The sequence below is a fragment of the Stylophora pistillata genome, chromosome 3 (genome assembly GCF_964205215.1).
Source record: "Stylophora pistillata chromosome 3, jaStyPist1.2, whole genome shotgun sequence".
NCBI classification, from domain to species: Eukaryota; Metazoa; Cnidaria; class Anthozoa; order Scleractinia; family Pocilloporidae; genus Stylophora; species Stylophora pistillata.
This window is the reverse complement of record NC_142521.1, coordinates 40,292,666-40,317,687: the sequence shown is the minus strand read 5'-3', so window position 1 is coordinate 40,317,687 and position 25,022 is coordinate 40,292,666. Positions and strand designations below refer to the sequence as shown.

The window sequence follows — 25,022 nt, the reverse complement described above, 5'->3', positions numbered from 1 at the left end:
TGTTTTAAGCATTTTAAGTGACAGTGTTTGAGACCCTTTTGTGGAGCGAAAAGGCCCATTGTTGTGTTTAGTGTGTTGCGTTACATAGCGTTACTACTGCAAGGGCATTTGTCAATCGTGTTGTAACTCTACTTTACAAGTGAAGGAAAATTAAATAATCGTGATTGTTGTGTGGTAAATCTTCTATCTTGATCATTTAATGAAGGACAGTTTAATTAGAGCAATGAAAAGAGTCACTTGATCCCTGAAAAACTCTACCTTGCGTGAGGCGACACGCTGGAAAGCCGGAAAGCCGGAAAGCAAAAGGCAGTCGATCGTTGAAAGGTGTTAATAGGCCTGTACGTCTCCTACGATTCGCTGGCGCTTTTAAATCTTCTAACCTCAAAGTTTAGCTCACATTAGGATATCTTTAGATGACTTTTCTTTGCGATGTGATAATAAGGGTCAGTTTTGAGGTGTCATAATTCCTCTTCTGAAAGTTCTTGAGGTTTTTGCAGAGCCGATGAGATTGTGTTACAGTAGGCAATAGTTTTTTCCGTGCTCGCGCTGTTTTCTTTGTTTCAGAGTATACTTCTCTCCTAAAGTAGTAACTCCAGAGATACGTTTCTCAAAACCCTCATATAGGTTTCCTCTATTCTCGAAGGGTGTTTTGAAACTCTGTACGTTTTTACTAAACGTGGAACGCGACAAATTCGTTCTTAGGAGGCGTGGGGCTTATCCTTTTACAAATCCCGTATTTTACGCTCAGTGGGAAAAGTTCGTCTATTACAAGGTCTGTCTCTCTCATATTATTATGCGTTTGCATGTCAAGGGTCAATTCACAGCTGAATAACTCGCGTCTAGGAATATAATTACTGACTTTGAAATTATTCATCCCGCCATCGTTTGTGAGTGTAACTGTTGCCATTTGTGTCGAGATTCTTAGGCAGATTGCAGTTTTGAAATTTTCTAAAGAACGGTGTCAGTTGCCTCCTAAGAACGAATTTGTCACGGAGGAATGACAGTCGCGCAGGCACATCAAAAGTTTTAACTTTCGAAGGAATGGCAACAGACAGTGAATCCCCATTACAATTCACGTATATTCACGCGGTATCTCCCTGCCACCAGAGATTTTCACTCCAATGCGTCAAGACGCAAATGACTCAAATTTTGTTTTACGACCATGATGCAACGCAATCAGAGTGCGCACACCGCCTGGCTCGGGCGGAAGCTGCATAAATGTATTTCTAAAACTGCAGCATTCCATCCTCGGCGTATCGGATAATACCGGTTACAAAGCTGCCAGCCTCTTTGCGATGGACGCTCAGATCCCGAGCACGATTGTTGGGCGGCATAAACCATAGCCAATTCCGTGATAAAGACTTAACCAATTTATCAAAAATGTATCAAAACCTAGCCTGTCAAATTGTTATTATCATTGTAATATAAAAATATTTATTGTTGAATCACATTCCATACACCCTGCTAATAAATTCCGCTATTATCATCAAGGTGGTTTTTAACACTTCCATCAGTATCACTTTTGATTGCTTTCAAAACACAAGCAAAGTGCCACGCCATAAGTCCGATAAGTGCTCTGAAATCTAATTGGTTTCCTAATAAAACCTAATTAGTAACTCAGTTGACTGTGAATTGGCAGCAATGACTAACTTGACTTACGAAACGAGCTTGTGGTTCCTCGCTACCCTCATAAATAACAACTTCATGTGTGTGTCCCTCAGTAAAGTGACTGCCACCAGAACCTCCCCCAATGGGAACATTGGCATGACCATAGTCCATAGGATGATTGCCACCTGGGACATGCTGCAATTTTAAAGATAATATCTTAATATGTTAGTGAGTCTTAAAACTGTATTATTTTTTCAAAGATATTAGCACGATCCAGATATCAACCTACAAGAAAGCAAGACTGAGACAAAGAATGCACTGAAATAATCAACATTTATGAAATAATCAATATTTATAGCTTTAACCTCGTCTATATTTAAACACTGCGGAGCATTCGGACCTACTTGATCAACACACCAGGGAAGCGCAGAGGGAGGGCCTCCACCTTTTTTGAAACTAAACCTTTCTTGCTAAGCATGCCCCTATCTTCCGCCTGGTCGGCTGAAACTTAGGCGTTCGTCTTTGCCCCCCCCCCCCCCCTTCCCACCCAATTTGCTCCACGGGTCCTACGACATGGTCTAATTTATCACTAGAGAATGATCAGTTCCATAGCATCAAGTTTCCTCTTTTTGATCGACCGCGACGAGGCCTTCCAGAAATTTCTGGACTCTCCTTGTTTACAAACACTCTCCATAACACTTCTTTTACTTTCATATCAGAGTAGATGTGTTAGTCAATTTGCCGATAGTTTTTCACTTGCTTAAAAATTCAATTTATGGGCTACGCTACCAACAACCCGTCGACACACTTGGCGATTGTATAAGGCGTTGACGGCGATCAACGAAAATCGCCAGGTGTGCCCAGCGCAGCTTTTGCGATTTTCGCCGATCGTCGTGATCGGCGTATGAAATCGCTCATATTTTGCATGTCAGACATACTCCAAGTTGCACATCCAAAAAAATTCATGCCCCAATGAACTCTTGTGTGATTGATGTACTCAGACATATCGCAGTGCAATACAAATTACATTATGGGTCTAACTTCGATCATACAGTATATGTACAAATACTTCATAAACACCGCAAATGACTCGCATCCGAAAGCATATCATAACCTAGGTTATTATACAAACACCAATAAAATACTAGGTGAGCTTTCGCGTTGAAAACGTGATTGGTCAGTAAATGAAATCCCGCCTTTCGTAGCTTAAGTGGAGTGGTTTGGTTTTTCATTGGTGTTTAAATAATAAATAGAATGCTACATGGCCTCTTGGACCTACGAAATTTCCCTTCGAGTGATGAAAAATATATTTCATTCGTTCGCTTCGCCCACTTGTAAAAATATTTTTCAACACACGAAGAGAAATTGCATATCTTTGCGCAGCCATGTAATAACCACTAATTAAATGCTTTTGTTGCATCTCCCTTTATGATATCAGCTGCTCCTACAGCAGCTTCGAATGACTTTTCCTCAAGTTTGAGACCCAAGGTTTATTTTCGCCTTGAAGCAGTGGGCCAGGCCGACACCGCGGCACCTTAACGAGACCCGGATGCCGATAACTTTTGCCATGTTTTCGCCGTGAGTCTAGTCGACAGCGTGAAAAGGAAAAACTTAGAAAGAATACTGTAAACTTAGCTTTGAAACTCGGCTCACCTTTTGGATAATTCTTATGCTCAATTATACATTTTGCCAAAGCCGAACGGAAGTTGCACGCGACATGAAATTTTTGTTTTTCGCTGGCGGCTCCGTGGCAACTAAGTTTTGTTTATGAAAGAGCTTATGCGCTAAGGCTAAGAATGAGACGGTTTTGAAAAGCTGAAGCGGGGATCCGATAGGCCTAGACACAAATATCCCGAAAAATGCTCTAAAAATCTATCCGGAAATCCTCAATTTTTTCCAAAAAATCCCTCCAAAAATCTCTAAATATCCCCAAAAGTTTCTAAAAATCCCTAAATATATCCCAAAATTTTCTAAAAATCTCTATTTTTCTCACAATTATTTTTAAATGAAACCTTAGCTCTCCCTTGAAAAGAAAACGGCAAACACATTTTGCACGCTAGATAGCACTTTCATTAAACAAAAGGCACTCAAACGGATCAGTGTTCCATGCCAGGAGTGCAAAACTGCTAGCTCGTGTGTAAATTCGAAAGCTTGAAAACTGAGACAGCATTCACACTCAAGAACGTGTAGTGCTTATATCACAGTCCTTGACAATAACGGGACAAAAACAACGAAAAGTACTCGTATAGAATGTAGTCACAGATATCCTGACTCCTGGCTGTCAAACAATTTGCACCAAAGCTTGAAGTGTCTGGTAAGGTATGGCTAACACTGTGACAAGACTATTCTCAACGATTATTAACTCGAAGCATCAGAGCTGCCTCAATATAATCTTCTAAAGCATCATTCTGTTGGTCACCAAGATTGTTACCGGCAACGAAAACACCTTCTCAGCAGCAGCAGATGATGGCTGTGCAAGGGCGATTTTCTTGACAGCAGGGGCCTAGGATGGTATTTCTGCTGCGTTGTTTCTCCACCATCGCCAGGTGTCCGCAAGAGGATCAAAATCATCTGGGATGTTGCAGGAAGTTCATTCTTCAAGGACAGAATTGTTTTATCATCATTGAGAAACGGTACGGCTCTAATCCGATCAACATCTGCAGCAACTGTCCTCGATGTCTTGACGACTCGAGGGTTGAACAACTGCGCTGCTTGAAATACTTGAATGGAACGGGAGACGATAGCATCATTGGCAGATGTTTCCAAGTAGTACTGGAAAGCAAGCATCAGACACTCTCTCAAACCATACAAATACCACCTTTGCTGCTCAACAACATTGACGGGGAATAACTGTTGAACAACGCGTGTTAGAGTAGGAAAGTTCTGAATTAAATCCGAGAGTTTCCTCCTCAATACTTCTGCAACATACATACATACATACATAAACTTTATTTTTTCTCGAATTTAAGAGTAGCTTGTAAAAACTAATTTTTCCGAGAGAAAAATAACAAATAACAAAAGAAATCGACATAATATACCATGACATCATAAAATACAATCCTGTGCAATATTTATAATTAACGGCTAAAATGAAATAAATAGATTTACTGAAATGATACAAAAATACAATATGAATTCAATTACAATATGTTCTAAAATTACATCAATTTAAGGCTAGCTAATGCTTTTTTAAAGTCATTAAGGTTCAAGGTTCGAACATTGTCCGGTAGTGAATTCCATAGTTTAACGGCATGATAAGAAAAAGAGCGAAGGCCGTAAGAAGTAGTCTTAGCAACAGGGAGTTTCAGAATGTAGTTACCGCGTAAATTATAAGTGCCGTATTACGAAAAGTAAACATATTCCTCATGTAGATAGAATACTTAGTCAGAAATTTTTGAAACTTTTGTAAAGTAAAATTAACATATTGTGTTTACGTCTGTTATATAAAGAAACGCAGTTGACTTTGTCCAATAAAGTATTATACGTAGATTCAACATCATTTAGAATGAACCTAACACTACTTTTATTAAGAGCATCTAGTTTCTCGGTGTTTCGTACACTACAGAAATGCCACACCGATGAACAATACTGAAAGTGCGGTAAGATGAAGGCCTTATACGATTTGACAAAAGTGGCTTTAGAGATCAGTTTTCTAAATCTTATCATGATATTTAACTGATTATTGATCTTTTTGCATATCGAAGATACGTGTTTATCAAACTGAAGTTTGGTACAATCAAATATATGAAGTTCATATATTTGAACTGCGGTATTAGATACGTATGATGCTTTGTAACTCTTCTGACCTTCACATAACGACGTAACCAGGAGGAATTCGGTATGCTTGGTCGAAGACGGAATATCAAGCAGGTTTCGCTTGATATTCCTCGATAGAAGGCTCACTCGATCGTAAAGGTCGCTCCTAAATTGATCTCTCGTGAAGTTCGCGGACCGACCCGTTCCCAAAACGCTCCACAAGTTTTAGTGTGGGTCTACTGATAACGTTGGGTGACTTTCTATGTATATTGAGCGTAATAGCCATCGAATTTCTTTCGCGTACATCTAGCAAGGAATTATCCACCACGAAGGCAGCTATTACTTTGAACCATGCGCTTTAGGGTTCATTCTACGCGTGCGCTTTCCTTTCACGCATGCGCTGTAGCGGAACTGCGTTTTGTGACTGAACGCAAAAAAAACTGGACGCATAGCTGCGTGAACTCGGGCTTTCAATATCGCACATCTTAAGTTATCTTAAGGGGACTGCCATATTGCCATTGTTACTGTCGTCACGCAATTCCGTCTTTGCTGGTCATAAATAAGTCTACTTGTGTTTATTTCTGTCTGCTGGAGTGTAATGAATGTTGTTATGGTACTAGATAACAATAAAAATAATATATTACTGCATAGGAGTTGGTTACTACAGATTCCAAGGGTTGAAATTCAAGGACTTTTCAATGACTTTGAAGGCCAAGTTTTAGAAAATTAAAGGGCCACTTTTGGAAAGGTTTGCATAAGCAATTTTAAAATTATTTAATATTATTTCTCAGCTTTTCCATGAAAGTACTGTAATTTTCAACTCGAAAATTGCTTAGAAAAAGCATTGCAAAAATCAAGCATTAGTCCTCAAATTCAAGTACTTTCAAGGCCTTGAACTTTTTAAGTTTAAATTGAAGCACTTTCAAGGACTTTCAAGGCTTTTACAAACCTTGAGTAGGTTATGTATTTGCCTTTAACTGGAGGAAGAGGGGAAGTTTTCATCTATTATTGGTACCGAGTCATAGTTTGTTGCCAAGTGATCACCCAGAGGGAGTAGGCAGAAATCAGTACATTGAAGCAATATTAATGTTCAGTGGTTCAGTGGCCCCAAAAAGCGAAGTAGTGCTATTTACAGTTTTGGTATATTCAATAGGAGGCATTTGACCTTCATTAAATACCAAAAGGGAATACACATATTTTGACCTTTTTGTGAGTTTAAAATACATGTCATACAAAAAACTGAAAACCACATCAAAAACCCTGTGCATTCACCATCATTTCTCACAAGATTTTCAAGAATTGATTTTTCATATAATCTTTTGCCATACTGAATAGCAATAGATAAGGTGTTTGAATTCCAATAACTACATGATTTTATTACGGAGTAGCAGAGTGAATAGACAGCCACAGCACAACTCACATTGAACTTTCTGGTTTCCCAGGCATGACTCTGAAAAAGGGTACTATTTTGAACTCTTGTTAATTTTAACCCCTTTCAACTCAAATATATCATTGTTATGTATACGCTGAAAATAATGTACTAAGCTATTCAGTGATGATACTTCAAGCAGCACATTTGTACCTTGAGGATGGTGTCTACAATAAATATCTCTTGCATGAGAATCGAATATTTTCAAGCCCACATTACCTTAACAATAGATAGCAACTGCAGTACATCCTATTGTCAAGACAGAATTGTTGAAAATTTCGGATAAAAGTGATTGAAAGGCTCTTCAGTCTTGAACACATTTACAAGTGTGGGTAATTCTGTCTGCATTAAAAATGATTGTCTGGTTAACTGAGAGAAACTTGAATACAACTGATTTCCAATACTCATTATTGACAAGAGATCATTTGCAGAATTGATTCCTTGTTTGTTACTGTAAATCAAAGAGCATAAACTCATTGCAACACATTGTTGTCCTGAATTTTGTCCAAATACAAACTCATTAGCTTGGCTATATGGTGCCATTATTAATTTGCTAGGGTCAATGTACATTGGAGTAGGACCTCGATTTTTCTCAACATCTGAACTCAGTTGAAATTTTCAATAGTTTGATGCGTGTGTGACACAAGGGTCTATTTCAAGAAAACATTGATAAATACCACCTTGCTCTATACTTCAATTTCATTGTCCTCTGATATACCCTAACTGAACAATTCAACAAATACTTCTTATCATGTTTTGTACCTTTACTTAATCTTATCCTCTTCGTATTAAGCTTACAAATATTCTTTGTAACTCTTCTAACCTTCACTTAACGACGTAGCCAAGAGGACTTCGGTACATATGCTTGGACGAATACGCACATAAACAAATTCCTTCGTTTTCTGCCCTTTCTTCGGTTCTGTCCTGGTGTACCGGTTCACAAGGGAATTACCTTTGTTCTTTCTTTGTTTAGGAGTCATTGGTTAGCTGTTGTGTATTGTTCGGTCTTTTGTATCGGCTCTTGTGAACCGGTACACGAGGACAGAACCCTTTCTTCTGAAACGTTTCAGAGTAGCTTCTGGTATTCTACTGGGTTCTCGATAGACGTCTAAATACACGGTTGTGTTTACATGTAAACATAATGTGACGTAACTCATTTGATATAGCAGGTTTCGCTTGATATTTCTCGCTAAAAGGTTCACTCATAAAGGATCCCTCGTAAATTGATCTGTCGTAAAGTTCGCGAAACGACCCATTCCCAAATCCCTCCACAACTTTTACTGCAGTTGTACCGCGAACGGTGTGTGACTTTGTATATACATTGGGCGTAATAGCCATCGAATTTCTTTTGAGTACATCAAGCAAGGAATTGTCCACGAAGGCAGCCATTTGCTTTCTTCCTTTAAACCATGCGCTTTAGGGTTCATTGTACGCATACGCTTACATTGTACGCATGCGCTGTAGTGGAACTGCGTTTTGTGACTGAACGCAAAAAAAAAGTAAAAACACAGCCGAATTTATACCTCGGGCGTTTCCTTCGGAAAGCCCGACTAAAAAAAAACAAAAACAAAACAAAAACAAAGCCGAATTGATACCTCGGGCGTTTTCTTCGGAAAGTCCGAGTAAAAAGTCCTTATTACGAAACTTAGACCCCCTGAAATCGAGTCCGTCGAGATATAAAGTCAAATTGTAACCAAAAACAGGTCTAATCTGTCAAATTATCTCCTCTCCGATCCTTTCCACTGAGTTTTAGGTCAAATTTAATGGTAAAATTAGGGGTCTTTTCGTAATCTCGAAAACAAAGACCCCTCTTAGTTTTCGTAATTACGAAAATTAAGACCCTCACCAAACCAGTCTGTAAAACGTCTACAAAGTCGAATTACGGCCGTGGACATTAAATTAAGAACCCACAGAAAACTCGTATTTGATCAATCGAGCAAAAACACTGTTAATGTCACCGATTCTGCCAGGGAAATTTTATTGTCTGCAGCTTGGACTTGTCAGGAGAGTTTCCTTTACAGCTGAATTACACCCCATGTTGTGAAACCATTTGTGAAGACATCACGTTTTTTCTTCGCTTTTTTTGTCACATTTCTTCGCTTCGTGATGTTACCGTAACACGGGAAATCCAACCGGATTTATTATCGAATATGAGCCTTCTGTGGTTCTTAATTTAATGTCCACGTGTGTGCTGTTCCACATTTATAACGCAACCTTAAAGTGCACCTACACTCAAAAAATTTTTTTCGCTTAACGAAGTAAGCTTATTTTTTTGAGTATTTCTGCGCAAAAATTTTTTTATTTGCTCAAATCTTCAATTTTCTATGCCCAGTCAAAATACGGAAAATCGGCCGCCATCTTGCCCCACGACCGAGTTTAAAGAGGAATGGCTCTAGTGGGTAATGTGACGTCAAATCGAGAACACGAAAGTCTGCTTTTCACACATTTTCACTTGTTTGGGAAGGTTGTAGTCGATAATTGTCCGAAAATATGCCGACTAAGTGTGTTGTAGAAGGATGTAGCAACGTGCGAAATTTGCAAGAGGGTATCGCGCTCCATACAATCTTCATACAACACACCTAGTCGGCATATTTCGGACGATATCGACGACAATCTTCCCAAACAAGTGAAAATGTGTGAGATGCAGACTTTCGTGTTCTCGTTGCGTTACTCCTTTAGATTTGTTTATGCACGCGATCTTTCCTCGCTTTTTTATTGGACAGCTTCGTAAACTTTTGATTGCCGAAGCTAAGTATTACTCATCATTATATTGAAAAGGGAAACCTCAGAAACATTTACTTTCCATGCACATAAACATACGTTTACTACAAAACTAGTTTCGTCTACAGACCTCTTCAGTTGTGTGCAACTGAAGACGACATATAATTATTGGACAGCGCTCTCAGTTTATATTATGGACTGTACTAGCGCCACGAGGTAGTCGGAATTTTCACTCGCTAGTGTTGTAAAAGCTTTCTTTTTCACTAAAAAAAAATAATAAATATTGTCGGTTACACTGCTGGTGAATCGCTTCGGACACTCTCCAAAGCTTAGGACGCTTTCGAATTCACCTTCAAGCGAGATGGATTAGGACAACGTGCAATCCGCTAAGTCCTAGCGCGTGTGCATAGTTATTCAGCACTGTCACAGGTAACGCAATCTCGATCGCAGAGACACGTAGAAAAACATCCATCTCCAATGGAAAGCCAATTTTATGATTTAAAGGATAAACAACAAAATTAAAGATCAATTGGGGTAAGGCATATTTTCAGTGTACAATTATACGTAGTAGTGTATGGCTTTCATCGTCTTTATAAAGCCACAATGCTGAAAATATATGTTTGCAAATTGGTAGAAGAAGCGGATCGTCTAGCACGCGTAAGATTGTAGTTTTCGGTTGTTTACGGATTATAGTCTTTGAAAGGTCGTAATTCGACTTTGTAGACATTTTACAGACTGGTTTGTGGGGTCTTAGTTTTCGTAATTACAAAAACTAAGAGGGGTCTTAGTTTTCGAGATTACGAAAACTAAGACCCCTAAATTTACTTGGTGGAAAGGATCGGACAAGAGATTAAATTTGACAGATTAGAACTGTTTTGGTTACAATTTGAATTTGACAGATTAGACCTGTTTTGGTTACAATTTGACTTTATATTTCTACGGATTCGATTTTAGGGGGTCTTAGTTTTCGTAATCTTAGGTCTTCGTTTTCGAGGGTCTTATTAGTTTTCGTAACACCCTACCAAGTATAGTAAACGATGGGACAAAATTTTCATTTCATAGGAATTTTAAATAAAACGGCAAAGAATACAGAACAATTTTTGTTCCAAATCATCTAAAAATCCCCCCAAAACCCATTTTTTTCTAAAAATCCCCCAAATTTTTGAGGTCAATTAAAAATCTCCTGATGCTCTAAAAATCCTAAAAAAAAATCCGGCTTTTTATGTCTAGGCCGAGGACGCTGTATTATTAAGTTTATAAAGTAGTGACTTGAGCTGAATAAATCAGTATGTCAACGGCATTTCGGTCAGATCCGTCGAGAAGAAGACGAAACATACAGGGTAACGAAACATGGGCACCCGTGTAAATATCACGAATGCTGGGACTGGCCTAATATACCAGGTCTCTCGAGGGGGCTTGATGTACCAGGTCTCTCGAGGGGGCTTGATGTTTGCGCATCGTTGACCGTTGTTGGTACTGTGTGAGATGAAGAGTCAAGAAAAGTCTTCGCAAATTATTTCAAAGTTGAATCTTTGCAACCATTTTTCTCTCCGTGATGGGCCAAGAAGATCATTTCTCCGTGTGGGAATGTGAAAATGACCGCAGACATCCCAAAAAGGTGCAAAATTTTATTTGAACGAAACTGTTCAGTAAGTTGAACAGAAGTCCGTGATAAGCTGTTAAGTGTTTCCTTACTTTTTCCATTCTCTTTGAATTGAGGTGGACCTTTTTGAGGTCAATTAAAGACTTAAAATTAAATATGCCGGAGAATACTTAAATCGGAACTAATGGAAATTGGAGATTAAAGAGCGATAAAATTAGCTTTGAATTAGAATCTCGAAGGCCACATGGACCATTGACTGGAAAATGAAAACTGAACTTTCTGACATCTGGTGAGGCTTTGCGACAGTTAAGCTTTTATTTGGACTGGTAGATATTATCCTAAGTGTTGATATGTACCAAAGGTATTGCTCAATCAAAGATTTTGTTTTAAGATTACTAAACCTTCATAATTTTCAACACAACATTACAAGTATGCAATTTTGTGGCTACAGATGGAGTCGTGAAAACAACGATTCTAGCGTGATGAAATTAGCACCCGGGTCTCGTCAATGCAAGAAATGTTATGGTTTTTTGCTTCTAAACGGTTAACTGTGGCGCTTCTGTAACTTCTTAGACATTTCTTGATCATTTTTCTTCACATTTTCCTTAATAGCTTTGGTAGCAGGCAATTATCTGGTAACCGTGACAAATTTGTATATTGACTTTGAGTATTTGATGTGACTTGTAAAATGTTTATTTTTGAAAACCCTTAGAGTGTAACTATAAATGTAAGTTTTTTCTCATTTCAGATTTGGCAAAAAAGTGGCAAATTGGCAGGATAGCAAATCAAGTAATCCCTGCGATACTACTGTACTTGAAACTGAAATGTCATAACAAAGTATTACATACATACATATATACATACATACATACATACATACATACATACATACATACTTTATTTGAGGTATCAAAGAATAAACAACACAAATAATACCCTAAAAAGGAAGTTTAAAAGGTTAACCCTATGTAAACAAACTTCCAAAGAAATAAAATTTAAAAATGTATGCTTAGAGTAAAATCTAAGATGGATAAAAACCTAAGAAATACGCATGTATAATTTAAGAGCTGTTTTGAAACGTGTTAAGTTACCTATCTCAACGACATTAGTGGGCAGGTCATTCCATTCACGAATGATTTTAACAAAAAAAGAGTATTTATAACAATTACATTTTGTCAATTTAACCTGCAGTTTGTAATTGTGGTTGGACCTGGTACGTTTTGAAGCAAACTTAAAAAAATCACAAAAATGAAGGCCATTCAGCCGAATACAAGTTTATAACATTTTACCAAGGAAAAATATAGCCTTCTATCAGTCAACTTCGACCAATGAAACATTTCTGACAACGATCTTCATATGACATCTCACCCCTTCGCTGACCTAAAGCCAATCGAGAGGCTCTTCTCTGAACTTTCTCCAAGAGAACAATATTTTTAACTAGGTAAGGGCACCATACTGGGGAAGCATACTCAAGGATTGGTCTCACAAGAGTCTTGTACAATGTGGAAAAGATTTCTTCCTGAGATGATAATTTCTCTTGGGAAAATACTTAAAACAGTTTCGAATTGGCTTGATGAAAGAGAATCCATAGCAAGAATCCAAATTGTTGTTAAGGTTTTTTTTTTGCTGTACATACTAGAACTTCTTTTTAGATTGACTTTTGTTTTGTGTGAATTTGTCTAAAATGATTCTTAAAGTGCTACTGAGACCAAATTTAGCATTTGCCTGATTTTTCACTTTTTAAAATCCTTACTGGCTATTTACTATTCCCACCAAATTTGAATTGAAAATTCGAAGTGGATGTCCGAATGCTGATATATGGCTACATAGGCCAAACAAAATGGTCACAAGAGCTAATGAATAGCATTCGTACGCCCACATCGCACATACTCTACCGGAAGAGTCTCTTCTTCACATGTTCTGATCATTAAACCGCTGATTTTTTATAAAAGGAGTATCCAAGTAGGTTGGGCTCGAAAAATGATTGTTTCGGGTGCCATTCCTTCACTATGGAAAATACTTTTCAGCTGGCTATGTCTCCAAGAAGTTGCCAAAGGGCCAGTGTTATTGAGATCATGGATGTTTTGTTCACTATCACCTGATGTTTTCTAGACCTCGAGAAGATGCAACGATTGAACTTTTCGTTATTTAAGTGTATTTCATTTTTTCCTAGTTATATGTTCATTCATTCTCTTAGACTTATAATCTGCCATGTAAGATGTAAACACGAACAATACGTTCTGCTGGAATAAAGTCTTAACTTTCCTTTAAAAATTGCATTAATGTAGGAAATAACTTAATTCAATCAATGAATATTAATAGCTCTATATTGTTCTATGTGTATGAAAAATTGTCTACTTCTCTAACTTAACTATGCCAGACAGAAGGCCTTTGAAGTTAAGCAGACAAGCTTTCCGGAGGCCATCAAACTGTGGTAAATCAATTTGCACTAAACATGTTGACCAAAGCAGACCTATAATCAGCAGGTTTATCAAATTTGAACTAACCGCCAATTAACTAATTGACACCAATTGACCTAACCGCCTCCTGATTAGCTCAATTGGTAGAGCGCCGGACTGTTGTGCGGGAGGTCGAGGGTTCAAGCCCCGGCCAGACCAACACTCAGGGTCTTAAAATAACTGAGGAGAATTTGCTACCTTTCTATAATATCAAGAAATGGATAGATATTCTAGTCTTCTCGGATAGGGACGAATAAACCGTAGGCCCCGTGTCCTGCAGGGTTAGGGGAAGGAGACGTTAATTTCCCACGCACGAGATTACTGTGTGGTGGATGTCCTCCCCTGGGGTGGGATGGGTGGGTTTACTGGGCCCGCAGTAATTGGCACAAGCTGTTGCGGTGTCCCTGCCTGTCGGCGAATCTAATAAATTATAAATTATAATTATAATTATTATGAATTATGAATTATAATTAATTATAATTATTAATTATTTCATATTAAGTACGGTGTAGGTAGTTAATTTCACTGTATATGGGTTAGTTCAATTTATGTTTTCTTCTTGATATCAATCCTGTAGCTGGCAGCCCTTCATTTCAACTATAACCCTCGAAGGAAAAAAAAGTTGAATAATCAAGGCCAGCATGGATGTGGAGGAAATGTTAAGAAAGGCCAGGGTAGCATTTAATTATGGTGAAGTTTTGCTCAATGCATAGTTCATACACATGCATACAGACTTGCGTAAAGGCTGCCCTGTAAAAACGTATGTGGAACGTGTGCTCAGACTCTATTTTTGTTTTCTCAATCCATTATCCACTCTGTATTTGATAACCATATCAATAGAGAATATTAAAGAAGTGGCTGATGATCGAAAAATGCTATGCCTGGTGCTTTACACTTGATGCTCGACAATGGGTTGAAAGAGCATGCCATACAAAAGCGTTGTGACCAGAAGCAAAAGAAAACTGTGATTTGTTTATAATGGAGATCTTGAAAGTATTTCTGCTAAAGTTTTCTTTACTACATTCATCCATTCCTGGTAACACTAAAACTCAAGAGATAAAGAACTGTTCAAATAAAGAAATAAACGAATCCATAAGTCAATAGTTATATTTGAATTGTCCTGCTTCACTTTGTCTTATGATTTTCTGCTTCACCAGTAAGCTGCTTTTGAAGCTCTAGCTCCCTTACTTCTTCACAAGCCACATTTAAACGTGCCACGTTTAGGCTGTCCTTATAAGTGACGGCCTCTTCCTTGGGTGGCGCATGGCTCTACTTCTTTGTCGTACGGAGTGTGAGATGTCCAATATTTTTTCACAATGTTACAACGATCATCCATGAACCCCTCATCGAAGAAACAATATAATTATTCTTGTAGGTTAAAATGAGGGATGGTGACATTTTTTGCGCAAGATTGATGAATTCCTTTATTCACTGCGACAGAGCTTCGACGAAAGGGATATTGTGATGTCACAATGAGCAAGAACACTGAAAAATATCGTTGGCTCCATTGTTGTAGTTTGAGCAATGGCAGACAAAATTTAGCAAGTTTTAGTCAAAATTTTCTGCGACATTTCTTGCTGTGGTAGGTCTGAATTGTATCTTTTTTCATTTAGGATCTAAACTTTAATTGTTGGCATGAAAAATTGGTTTTCAAGAATATCAATTTTCGTCTCAGTAGCACTTTAAATGTTTTGTTAGGACTTGATTTACCAGTAGTTGCTTCATCTCTGAAAGATGGAAAATCCAGAACTGTAAGACATTCTGTTGGTGGTGACATTATCAAAGTTGTGGTCATGTAATCTTGAAATGTTTTTCTCTTGAATTGTAATTATGTGCAACAGGGTGGTTTAAGTAAAGCTACATTTTTTTCTGCATTTACTGTATTGCTTGAATTTTCCTAAAGAAAAATATTCTACCTGTATGCTTTACATGCAAAATATCTTTTAAAACTTCTGTACAATCATGATGCCTGCAGATAGACAGTTCACACTTAAAGCGGTCTAATCATGACTTGTGCAGTGTAGATGACGGCTCCATACAAAAACACAAAGCATAGTACTGTCTCAAAAAATAACACACAAAGGGTCATAGTTAGATTTAAAATTTTGTCTTTGAATTTCTTTACTGCGCTTTTCAGACAGTCAAGCATAAGCTTTGCTGTTTATATTTTATGCCAGTTTGACCATTGGTTGGAAAGGGCCTTTCATTGCCAGGAGTATCACCTATAATTTACTGGTTACCCTTGTGACTCCTTAGGAAACGACCGCCCATTAGTTGTTGTTTTTATTAATGCAATTAACGTGTGACATGGCCAGATTGATGAAATTACTAGATCACTTTTGTGTTTGTTCATGAGGGTTCACTGTTGTGATTTCTATTCTATATTTCATGCAGACTGTTAGAATGATAAAGATTGGCATATAGTACTTTAAAGTGCATCTACTGGTATTGATGGGTTAAGTAGCAATAAAAACTTCAGTGTGCAACGGTATCAGGGGTCTTTTTCGATACTACTTCAAACAAAGTTCAACCCGATGCACAAGTACAGATTGGTGATTTAAGGCTACAAACCTGGTAATGTGCATTCTGATTAGCATTTGCATCACTTTCTCGTAGTTGCTGTTCTTCGGGAGCTTGAAGTGCATAGCTTTCCTGAAAGTATTCCTGTGAAGCCATGTCAACCACTCTCCGAGGAACTTGATCCTGATGCGCATGGTACTCTTCCATGGAATGTGTGTTAGAGGTGGCAACATGGTGATCGAGCTGTGTGTGGCTGGCATTCTCCTCCGCTTTACCTCCAGGTAATGCATGTAAAATCTCTGCAAAGGTTTTCTTTGTCTCTTCTTGCAATTTTTCATGGCGTTTGGTAACCTTTGAATCATCTGTTTGCTCAGAGGATTGCATCTTTTCTGTCGATGGGCTACCTTCACTGTTTGAGTTACCTGCCCTTTGGTCATCTCTGTCATAATTGTTTTCCTGCGACATCTTAGATTATATCCTGTTGTGAGATTGGGATTATGCAAGTTAAGAAATATCATAGAGATGAATGCTAGAAGAGAGAAAATCCATTCCATTTTGGACTGAAGGATTTTTAATGAGGATGAATTGCACTGGTTGACAAAGCATCATTCAATAATGAAATTAAAATTAACATTTTTTGGTTTGAATTGTATAGGTATCAATTTACCCTTTTCAGCTGTATATAACTAATTACAACAATATAAACTGAACTGGTTAAAATTATGCACTATAATAATATTGAGTAGTGTTGTTGTTAATATTTTTATGAGCAACTCGATCTACTGTGTACAAAGTCTATATAAAAATGATGGTAATAGTGAAAATAGCAATTAAGTAAGAAACGCCTTGTTGAGCAAATGTTTTTTTGTATTTTGTTTTGTTTTGTTTTGTTTTTTTCTAACCATTTTCACTGCATTACCGCAGTAGGGTAGGACTAGAACGGAACATATGCGAACCATGTGAGTAGTCCACCCAATAAATCCCACTCATCCCACCCGAGGGGAGGACATCCATCACAAAGTAATCTCGTGCGTGGGAAATTAACGTCTCCTACCCCTAACCCTGCAGGAGACGGGACCTCCATTTATTCGTCCCTATCCGAGAAGACTAGAATATCCAACCATTTGTTGATGTGATAGAAAGGTAGCATATTCTTCTCAATTATTTTAAGACCTTGAGTGTTGGTCCGGCCGGGGCTTAACCCTCGACCCCCCGCACATCAGTCCAGCGCTCTATCCATTGAGCTAACCAGGAGGCGAGACTTTTAAACACTATTTAAATCAGGAACATTTCTGAGAACAATCGGGAGGATTGTTTAATAATTTGGGAGCAGCAAAGACCTATTACCAAGTGTACTTAGTTCAAAAGCATACCGTTATTATATCTTAAATTAGGTAGAAAACTTGTGTCCCTAACACTTGTGTCCCTAAAACTTGTGCCCCATTAGATTAGAAATGCATGGAGCAAGGCCATGAATGTGAAATTATTTACGTAACTGAGTAATAAAACCTTGAAATCTGTGATATACAGGTAAATGATACAGAGTTCCCAATGAAATATTGCAAAATTAGCCTTCTTTTGAACACGATACGAGCGGCTAACTTCGCAACTATCAGCAATTTCTGTAGCTGACATGCTGGTAACCCATTATATGTATCGGTGTTTCTGTACAAGCTTTGCTAAGGTATTTTCTAATGCTTTATTTATAATGTACACGTTATAAAAATAATAATGATAAAGTAGTAATGAAATGATTAAACCATCAAGAACTTCTTTTATTTCAGTGGAAGTTGAACTGTGTGCTTCAACATTTAGTCGCCAAATAAAGGCGTAATGGTAAAACAATTCACGTCAGTTGAAAAGGAATGTTGTTAGGTCAGGTCTTCAAAGAATAACTATGGCCAACTCGTGGATAAAATAATCTAAAAATGAAACATGTTTGTGAAATTGCAATTTTAGTGGTCCGATGTCGCGCAAAGTAGTTCAGTTCTTATTTCACAAAGCCAATGCTTTATTTGTCCACTTTTGCTGCACACATTACGAACACGTACGTGAGGGGAAATTTAACTTGTTGGGTTTAGCATACATGTCAGAACAAGGAAACGTACGCGTCGGAGGAGTGTTATTAGTATATCTGTGTATTATTATTATGCCTGAACATTAGTTCTTCTAGCTTCTTCCAAGCGGTCGATCCAACCACCGATGTTTAAAAAAGATAATTGAATTTAATTGATCAGTGATTGAACTTCAACTGTTCCAAAGCTTTTTTTTTTTCACATCAAATCGTAAAATAAACGATCAAAACGATAAACTGAGTTGATAATTTAAATTGGCCACCGTAAAGAGTTCCTAGTTGAGAGCGAAAACAAAAGCATGTTTACTTTCGCAGTCGATAAAACGATAGTCTTTGTTTGTAGAGCGTTGCATGACGAGTCCAACGGCTACGAGAGAGACTAAAAAAAAACAATTAATGGAAGCTGAAAAACAGCTCTTAAACAGCAACACCGTTAAAAGCACTGCTTCCTGGTTGTCCTTTTAGAAAAAGTGGCGTCTGGAGGATGGAATTGCCAACGAAATCATTAAATTACTAGCTACGGTCGAGCGATTTTACAAGACAAACTCAATCTCTTGTTGCGCACTCTTGATTTTGGAATCATGCATATGATTATTCTCCACACAGCGTAACTATAAAATGATTTTTTTCGTGATTCGCATGTGTTGTGTCTGCCTAAGCTATCTCGTGATTTTTTTTTTCATGAAGTAAACACGTGATTTTTCTCACGCAATCTGGGATGCGGAAACTAGAATAAATAATTTCAATGACCACAAATTACGCTTGTCCTACTGGCCTGCGAAATTTATTAGTCATCTTCGCACTCGAAATCCAGCTATGTAAACAATTTTGGACTGAAATGTGGCAAATATTGGTTTAAAGACGAAGTCTAGTCGTTGGCAAAACACTGTTGAGCAATATGTGGCTAAGCCCATTACTATATTAGGAAGTGTCTTGTTTCAGGTCTGGCCTCATGTCAAGTTAAGGTATCAAATGATATAATTCGCTGCTGTCTCCTTCAAATTTCTTAAAACCCAAGAAGGATACAAAGATAACATCTAGTGGAGATCGTGTCGCCTTTAAAGACTTCTAGGTCACATTTGTCCTCGACTTGTTAGTAACACCTTTCCGAAAGAACGAAGATATGAAAACATTTCTCAGTAAACACCTCAGGCTCTGTTCTTTCTTTGACCTTATGTGGTAACATTGTTGATGACTTAAAATAACTTAACATTCCCCAATCTTTTCGTTCTCCATCCGCAATAAACTACCTTACGTTGAGCTCATCAAGGAGAACACTTATTTGTGAGCTCATTATAAATTTTAGCGACAAAAACAAACGGATACTAATATAATTGGACCAACTCAACGCGTCGCAAGTTAGCGAGGCTTGGGTCGACCAGATAAATTGGGCTCAGACAACTTACAGCCCAGTTTGAGACATAAAATGTGGACTCTTTTTCAGTGCAATAATAAGTTAAATTGGATAGATGTTAATTACCATCAAACTCAATAGATGTGTTGCTCTGCGATATCATGAATAACCAAATGAAGGCGTTGCTCCAATCGCGGAAGTGAAGTACTAGAACTTGGATTCAATATACTTAATCGTGCCTGCTTAGTGATAACGTTACGTAAGATGTAAAGTATTAACTTTTTCTTTGGTCCTTGTCCAAAATTGATTCCGTCAACCAACTTTTACGACCGCCTCTGTGTCAGGCTTTCAAGGATCAACAATAGTCAATATTAAATGAAATGTCTACCTTAACGTGGACCCCGGAATCAAGAGCTTGCTACACCCGCATCTATTTCCTCTCGAGCTACAACAAGGTTACAAAATCATTTTTTCCCAGTGTGGGCTTACTGTTGAAACTAAACGGCCCAACTCAACTGGAGGAATCGACTTTCAACTAACAATTGTCCGAGGTGTCACCAATGCAAATTTGACTTAGTCGTCACTCCCTTATCGTTTCACGTCGATCAATTTCAACGTTCTCCGCCCCTCGCCCCCCCTCTCTCCATATTTGAACTTATGAAGATTGTTCGTTCAAATTCCCGCCCGTCCCTTGGGCCCTAATTTCGTCGAATGCCGTACCCAAGCACTTACCAGAAACTTGATGATCAGATGCCCTTCATAACCGAAGAAAATACCTTCAAATGAGTCACATTTGATACTGTTTGAGAGAGGCTGTTATACATTTTATTCACTTTTCAAAAGCACTTCATGCGTCAGTTGCCCTTCGGTTGCCTTAGGGGAATATTGAAGCTTCGAATGATCGGCCCATTTTTCACTAACAATGTCTGTGAGGGCTTGAGTGCCAAGAGAGCCTAGAAGGAACTGTCACCTTGGTGTATCTAATTTTCTGCCAAATGATTGAATATGATTCACGAACTCAGACATTTTTATTGATTGTGACACTTTGGTAAAGGTTTGCCAGACGTGCACTTGTCACTTACCCACCCTACCCTGAAATAGTCATACTTGACGGTGACTCGAACGTTCCGAGAATTCAGTTGTCAGAGCGTTTCGCTTTGTGAGTTTGTCGATGCTGTAAATCAAATGCTAAATATCCACCTGCAGTCTTCGTGTTTTGCTTGGAAGGTTAAGTTCCACTCCAAAAGACAATTGTCATAAGGGCCATTTACACAATTCATCTAGTAAGTTCTCGGCGAAAGAAATTTCGGAACATACCACCTATATTTCCGTGAGACTCAAGAACTGATTTACATTGCAGAAATGCACGTAGAAATTGATTGATTTATGCATTCATCTGTTCCTGCAGAGAGTGGATAGCTGAAGAACTCTTACATTCCTGATTCTTCTTGTTTTATAGCGTAGTATCTAACACCAGCGAGGAGACTGGAAATTCGATATGTTTTGCAAGGGGTGCCGACAAGAGAAGTTAAGACGAGAATTTCCTTTTGAAACTTTGACTGAGGAATGTGATCATGCACCACTACACTGTCTTAGGGTAAGTTAATGGTACCATCAAGAGGAGATAGTTGAGATAAGGATAAGTACTGTGAATATTCTTATGTAGAATGATTTCATTCCGTAAATTGAGCGAAAGTAAAACAATGAAAGAGGATACTTTGACGTTTGAGTACGGTGCTTAAAGAAAATTTATATGATGCGATTTTGACTCTTTATTTAACCTACAGTGTGTGACGCACTCTGTAAAAAATGCAAGTAAGTGTCCGCAGTGTTCTCAAGATGTTGCTGCGGACAATCCACGTTATTGTGAGTTCGTGGAGACTCTTGAACGGCTCTTCCCAGACTCTCCGCATTTGTTGCTTGAGACGACATACGATGCCTCGCAGGAAACTAACCTAACAATTTCGATAGTTATGCTTGGAGGGGATTGCACAGTTTTGCAGTATCACCCTGACATGACTGTGAGAGATCTGAAGATTTCTGTGGGAAAGCGACTTGGTTATTTACCTGAGAAACAGCGACTTCTATACAAGGATATGGAGTTAAAGGTACGTAAAGAAATAAACATCTAACTTCATAGCTCTTGTCTGGTAAATTGTAGATGTGTCGTCGGTAAAAGAATGAAAAAATTGCTTTTAACTTCGGGAGGGAACCCAGGACTTAAATGCGAAATGGGTCAACAAAAAAGACAAGCTTGACAGCTTCAAGTCCATTTTCACATTACTGGGGACGACTCAGGGAATTAGAATGATCTCTCTTGACGATATTTCCACATTTTTGGCCAGTGTTTCCTGAACTGAGTTGCATTGATTTCTCTTTACACTAAAGTCCGTTTTTCCCAGGCAGATGTAAATGGAATGAATTGCCTTCTACCAAATTCATGAAAGAAGTTCATATCTACTCATTTATACAGTCCTCAACTAAACTAACCCTGAGGGAAATATTAGGTCAAGCATCATGCACAATACTAACTTTTCTTTTCATTTGCAGAGTTGTGCAAACTCAAGACTCCTGACGCTCGAAGACTACAATGTTGAACCCTTTAGTACCCTGTACCTTATCATTTTACTGTATGCCATCCCAGATGCTCTAAATGAAGTTGTTTTTGACCTGTTCTGGGGCTATCCTCCAAGCAGGTGCGATTTTCTGGATGCATCAGTTCTTATATACAACAGATCATCTCTACAAGGCATAGTCGATTTTAGTCGCCGTAGCTTTGTAGGTGTTGCACACTCTGGTGATGTCATGGATCACGTAAAACGCATTGGTCACCATACTATAAATGTAAAGCTTAAGGATTTTCCTAGTAACATTGACAAGTTATTTTTCACCCTGAGTGCATGGAATTCCCCAAACATTTCCAGTTATCTAAATCCCAGTCTACGCTTTTTTGACGCTAAGAAGCCCAACAAACAGCTGTGTAGTGACCAGATGGAACATGCCGCTTATTCCCAGGCCATCATCATGTGCAGTTTGTCTAAGATTGACGGAGTATGGAATGTTTTCAGTCTGCGCACACTGTCCGCTGGAAATGCAAAAAATTATTTGCCACTTCAGCAGACAATTGGTGGCATAATAACTCAAGGATTGTGTTAAATGTCTCCGCAAAGCTTTTACAAGCTTGAGTGATCATTCAAGCTGAAACTAATACGATTGACAGTAATAAACTAGTGCACGACAAAACCCGTAATATGTCCTCATAAGGGACAAGCCGTAGTGTGCATATCAAACGGTCTCAAAGAAGAAAGAAAACAATTCATTGATTTGTGTTTTTATCAATACAAAGATTGAGCAGAGATGATTGTGAGAATTTGAGCTGGAGAGAATCTTTAAGTTTGCGACCTATCTAGTTGGACTGCATATTGCATCGCTCCCATGAAAAGTTAGTTGGTATTACCTTTACGTTTTGTGTTAGCAAGATTCTCACTCATGAGTTCAAGTTTCTTTTGTTCATATTAGGCGGGTTAACTGTAGAGAAAATCTAGAGAACATCAACAGAGAAAATGTAATAGCTATTGGTCGGAACGTATATATATATGCACTATTCTGTTTAACTGTATAGACTATTCTGTGTTTAAATAAACATTTGCAGATATGAGTTTCTTGTATTGTATTATCAATGCGAAACAAAACCCTTTGTTGACAAAGTGACGACGGGGGCCGAGGCAAGTTCTTTAAAAAACAAGCGTCTCCTGCTTTAGGCAAATTGTCCATTTGTGGGAAACCACAGGAACAATTACAAACTAAGAGACGGAAAAATATTTTATTACAATGGCAAATTTTTCCAGACGCCTTTACTGACTCAGCTAACAAACCACTCCCCTTGAGTTGTAAAATGACCCAGTTATCCGAGTAGCACTCCCTAACATGTTGATTGATCAACCTGCTTCCTTTTGTATTAAAACCACTTAGCTTGGTAGACATTAGTGATTGTAAGATATGTGCAATGTAACTATTAGATCGCTAATGCCATCCCAGTTGCTATGCTCTGTCTAGGCGGAATTATCTCACACTAGCTTACAGGTTGGAAGCATACTGTCATGAATCATCTGTTGCTCGTCCTTCCATAAGAAACAGATATTGCAAGTCATTGTAAAGGTTTACTTATTGGCATGTTTTATTTTTTTCCTCCAACGGCGAAAAATGTTGGTTTTTAACTCTCTCTCCAGACAGAAGCAAAGCTTTAAGTACATAGGAGAAATTAATCATTTGAAGAATTCTTTCATTGGGGCTTCTACATCCCTCAGGTGATCATAGCTGAGTTATAAGTTCCCCTTCTCCGGCCTAGTTGACAAAACTGCGGCGGTGAAGGTTGCGTCGACCCACTGAAGTCATGGGATGTCCGATACACAATTAAAAAATAAGCCTAGTTCAGTAAAAGGCAGATTCCGACGATTAACTATTCCAAACAAGCCAGTTTTCACAGCAACGTTCTCCTTTACTTCTAAACTATCATTTTAAATCGTAAATAGAATTAATTAATAAATTACAACACTCGATCTAAAGAAAAGCATGATATATGCATTGGCTGAATGAAATGATGATGGAAACTTCGTCCACCCTTTAAGAAGTACAAAACAACTAGATTCGATTTTCAATTGGAATGGCGACCATTTTCTAGCCTTTGCCTCACTCGGCCAACATGACTAACCCTAACTACCTAATGAACATTACAGCCGAAAGCCAAATAGTTGCCCTTTAAGTTAACCGAAAAAAATCCCACAAAAGTCGGTTTGTCGAGCAACCAATGCAGCGAGAATTTCAAATTAACGGCCGTTCGGAATTCTTCTAATGCGTGGAAGCAACTTCTTGTCCAGCTGAGAGACCGTTAATGCGCGCGGTCAACCTTGAACCTAGTCAAATCTCTGTCAACGGGTCCTCCCCATAGTCTTCTAAAACCAACTCTTCACACATACTAAGGTACCCCGGGTAAGAGGATATTTGTAAAAATCCATTGCAAACAGTGAAGATAGTTCTGGTGAAATTCCTGCTAAGCAACTGTTAAATCAACATTCAAATACTTCATCTGATATTTTTCACAGCAATTTGTTTCAATTGTCTCAACTTTGTCATGAATTTCTAAACAAAATGCACTGAAAGCAGTGCATTGCAGAGGATAACAACATCAAAACTTACAAACGTAACTTTCCGATGAATAAGCACTGCTAGTTTAGGTGACACGGCATTGGTAAAAATGTTTCTTGTAAGAATTGATTTTCTCAATTGACATCAGGAAGTTAAAATCAATTGTCAATAATGAACATGTGAGCACATTACTTCATACGACTAAAGAAAACAGATCTGTTTTAATCTGCAAAGGGAAATACAGCCCATCTCTGCAAATATACCCACCCATCCCATCCCAGGGGCGGGGGGGGGGGGGGGACATCCACCACACAGAACTCGTGCGTGGGAAATTAACATCTCCTACCCATAAC

The 25,022-nt window shown here is 38.3% G+C and overlaps 2 protein-coding genes across 5 annotated transcripts in view; one reads left to right on the top strand and one right to left on the bottom strand.

Moving 5' to 3' along the window:
• The window catches only part of LOC111339738 (E3 ubiquitin-protein ligase rnf213-alpha), a 49,210-nt gene extending 29,113 nt beyond the window's left edge, over positions 1-20,097 (bottom strand). Inside the window, exons 1-4 of one of the 3 annotated variants that reach the window (XM_088753978.1) lie at positions 19,913-20,097; positions 19,197-19,273; positions 16,148-16,574; positions 1,660-1,803 (exon numbers count right to left, since the gene is read on the bottom strand). In XM_088753978.1, coding sequence (XP_088610104.1) covers positions 1,660-1,803; positions 16,148-16,561 — 558 coding nt within the window. In that variant the 5' untranslated portion in view covers positions 16,562-16,574; positions 19,197-19,273; positions 19,913-20,097. Of the gene's footprint in view, positions 1-1,659; positions 1,804-16,147; positions 16,575-19,196; positions 19,274-19,650; positions 19,862-19,912 lie in introns of those variants that run through there. The other 2 variants (XM_022946457.2, XM_088753979.1) reach the window with 2 other exon arrangements.
• LOC111339739 (uncharacterized) lies at positions 16,264-23,182 on the top strand. 2 transcript variants are annotated; one of them, XM_022946460.2, is made up of 4 exons: positions 16,264-16,377; positions 20,984-21,121; positions 21,312-21,632; positions 22,075-23,182. In XM_022946460.2, the coding sequence occupies exons 2-4, from the start codon at positions 21,023-21,025 to the stop codon at positions 22,678-22,680; spliced, it is 1,026 nt and encodes a 341-aa protein (XP_022802195.1). In that variant the 5' UTR covers positions 16,264-16,377; positions 20,984-21,022; the 3' UTR covers positions 22,681-23,182. The 2 variants fall into 2 exon arrangements, with proteins under 2 accessions (XP_022802195.1, XP_022802193.1); XM_022946458.2 differs by lacking the exon at positions 16,264-16,377 and adding an exon at positions 20,640-20,807.
• The last annotated feature ends 1,840 nt before the right edge of the window (positions 23,183-25,022 follow it).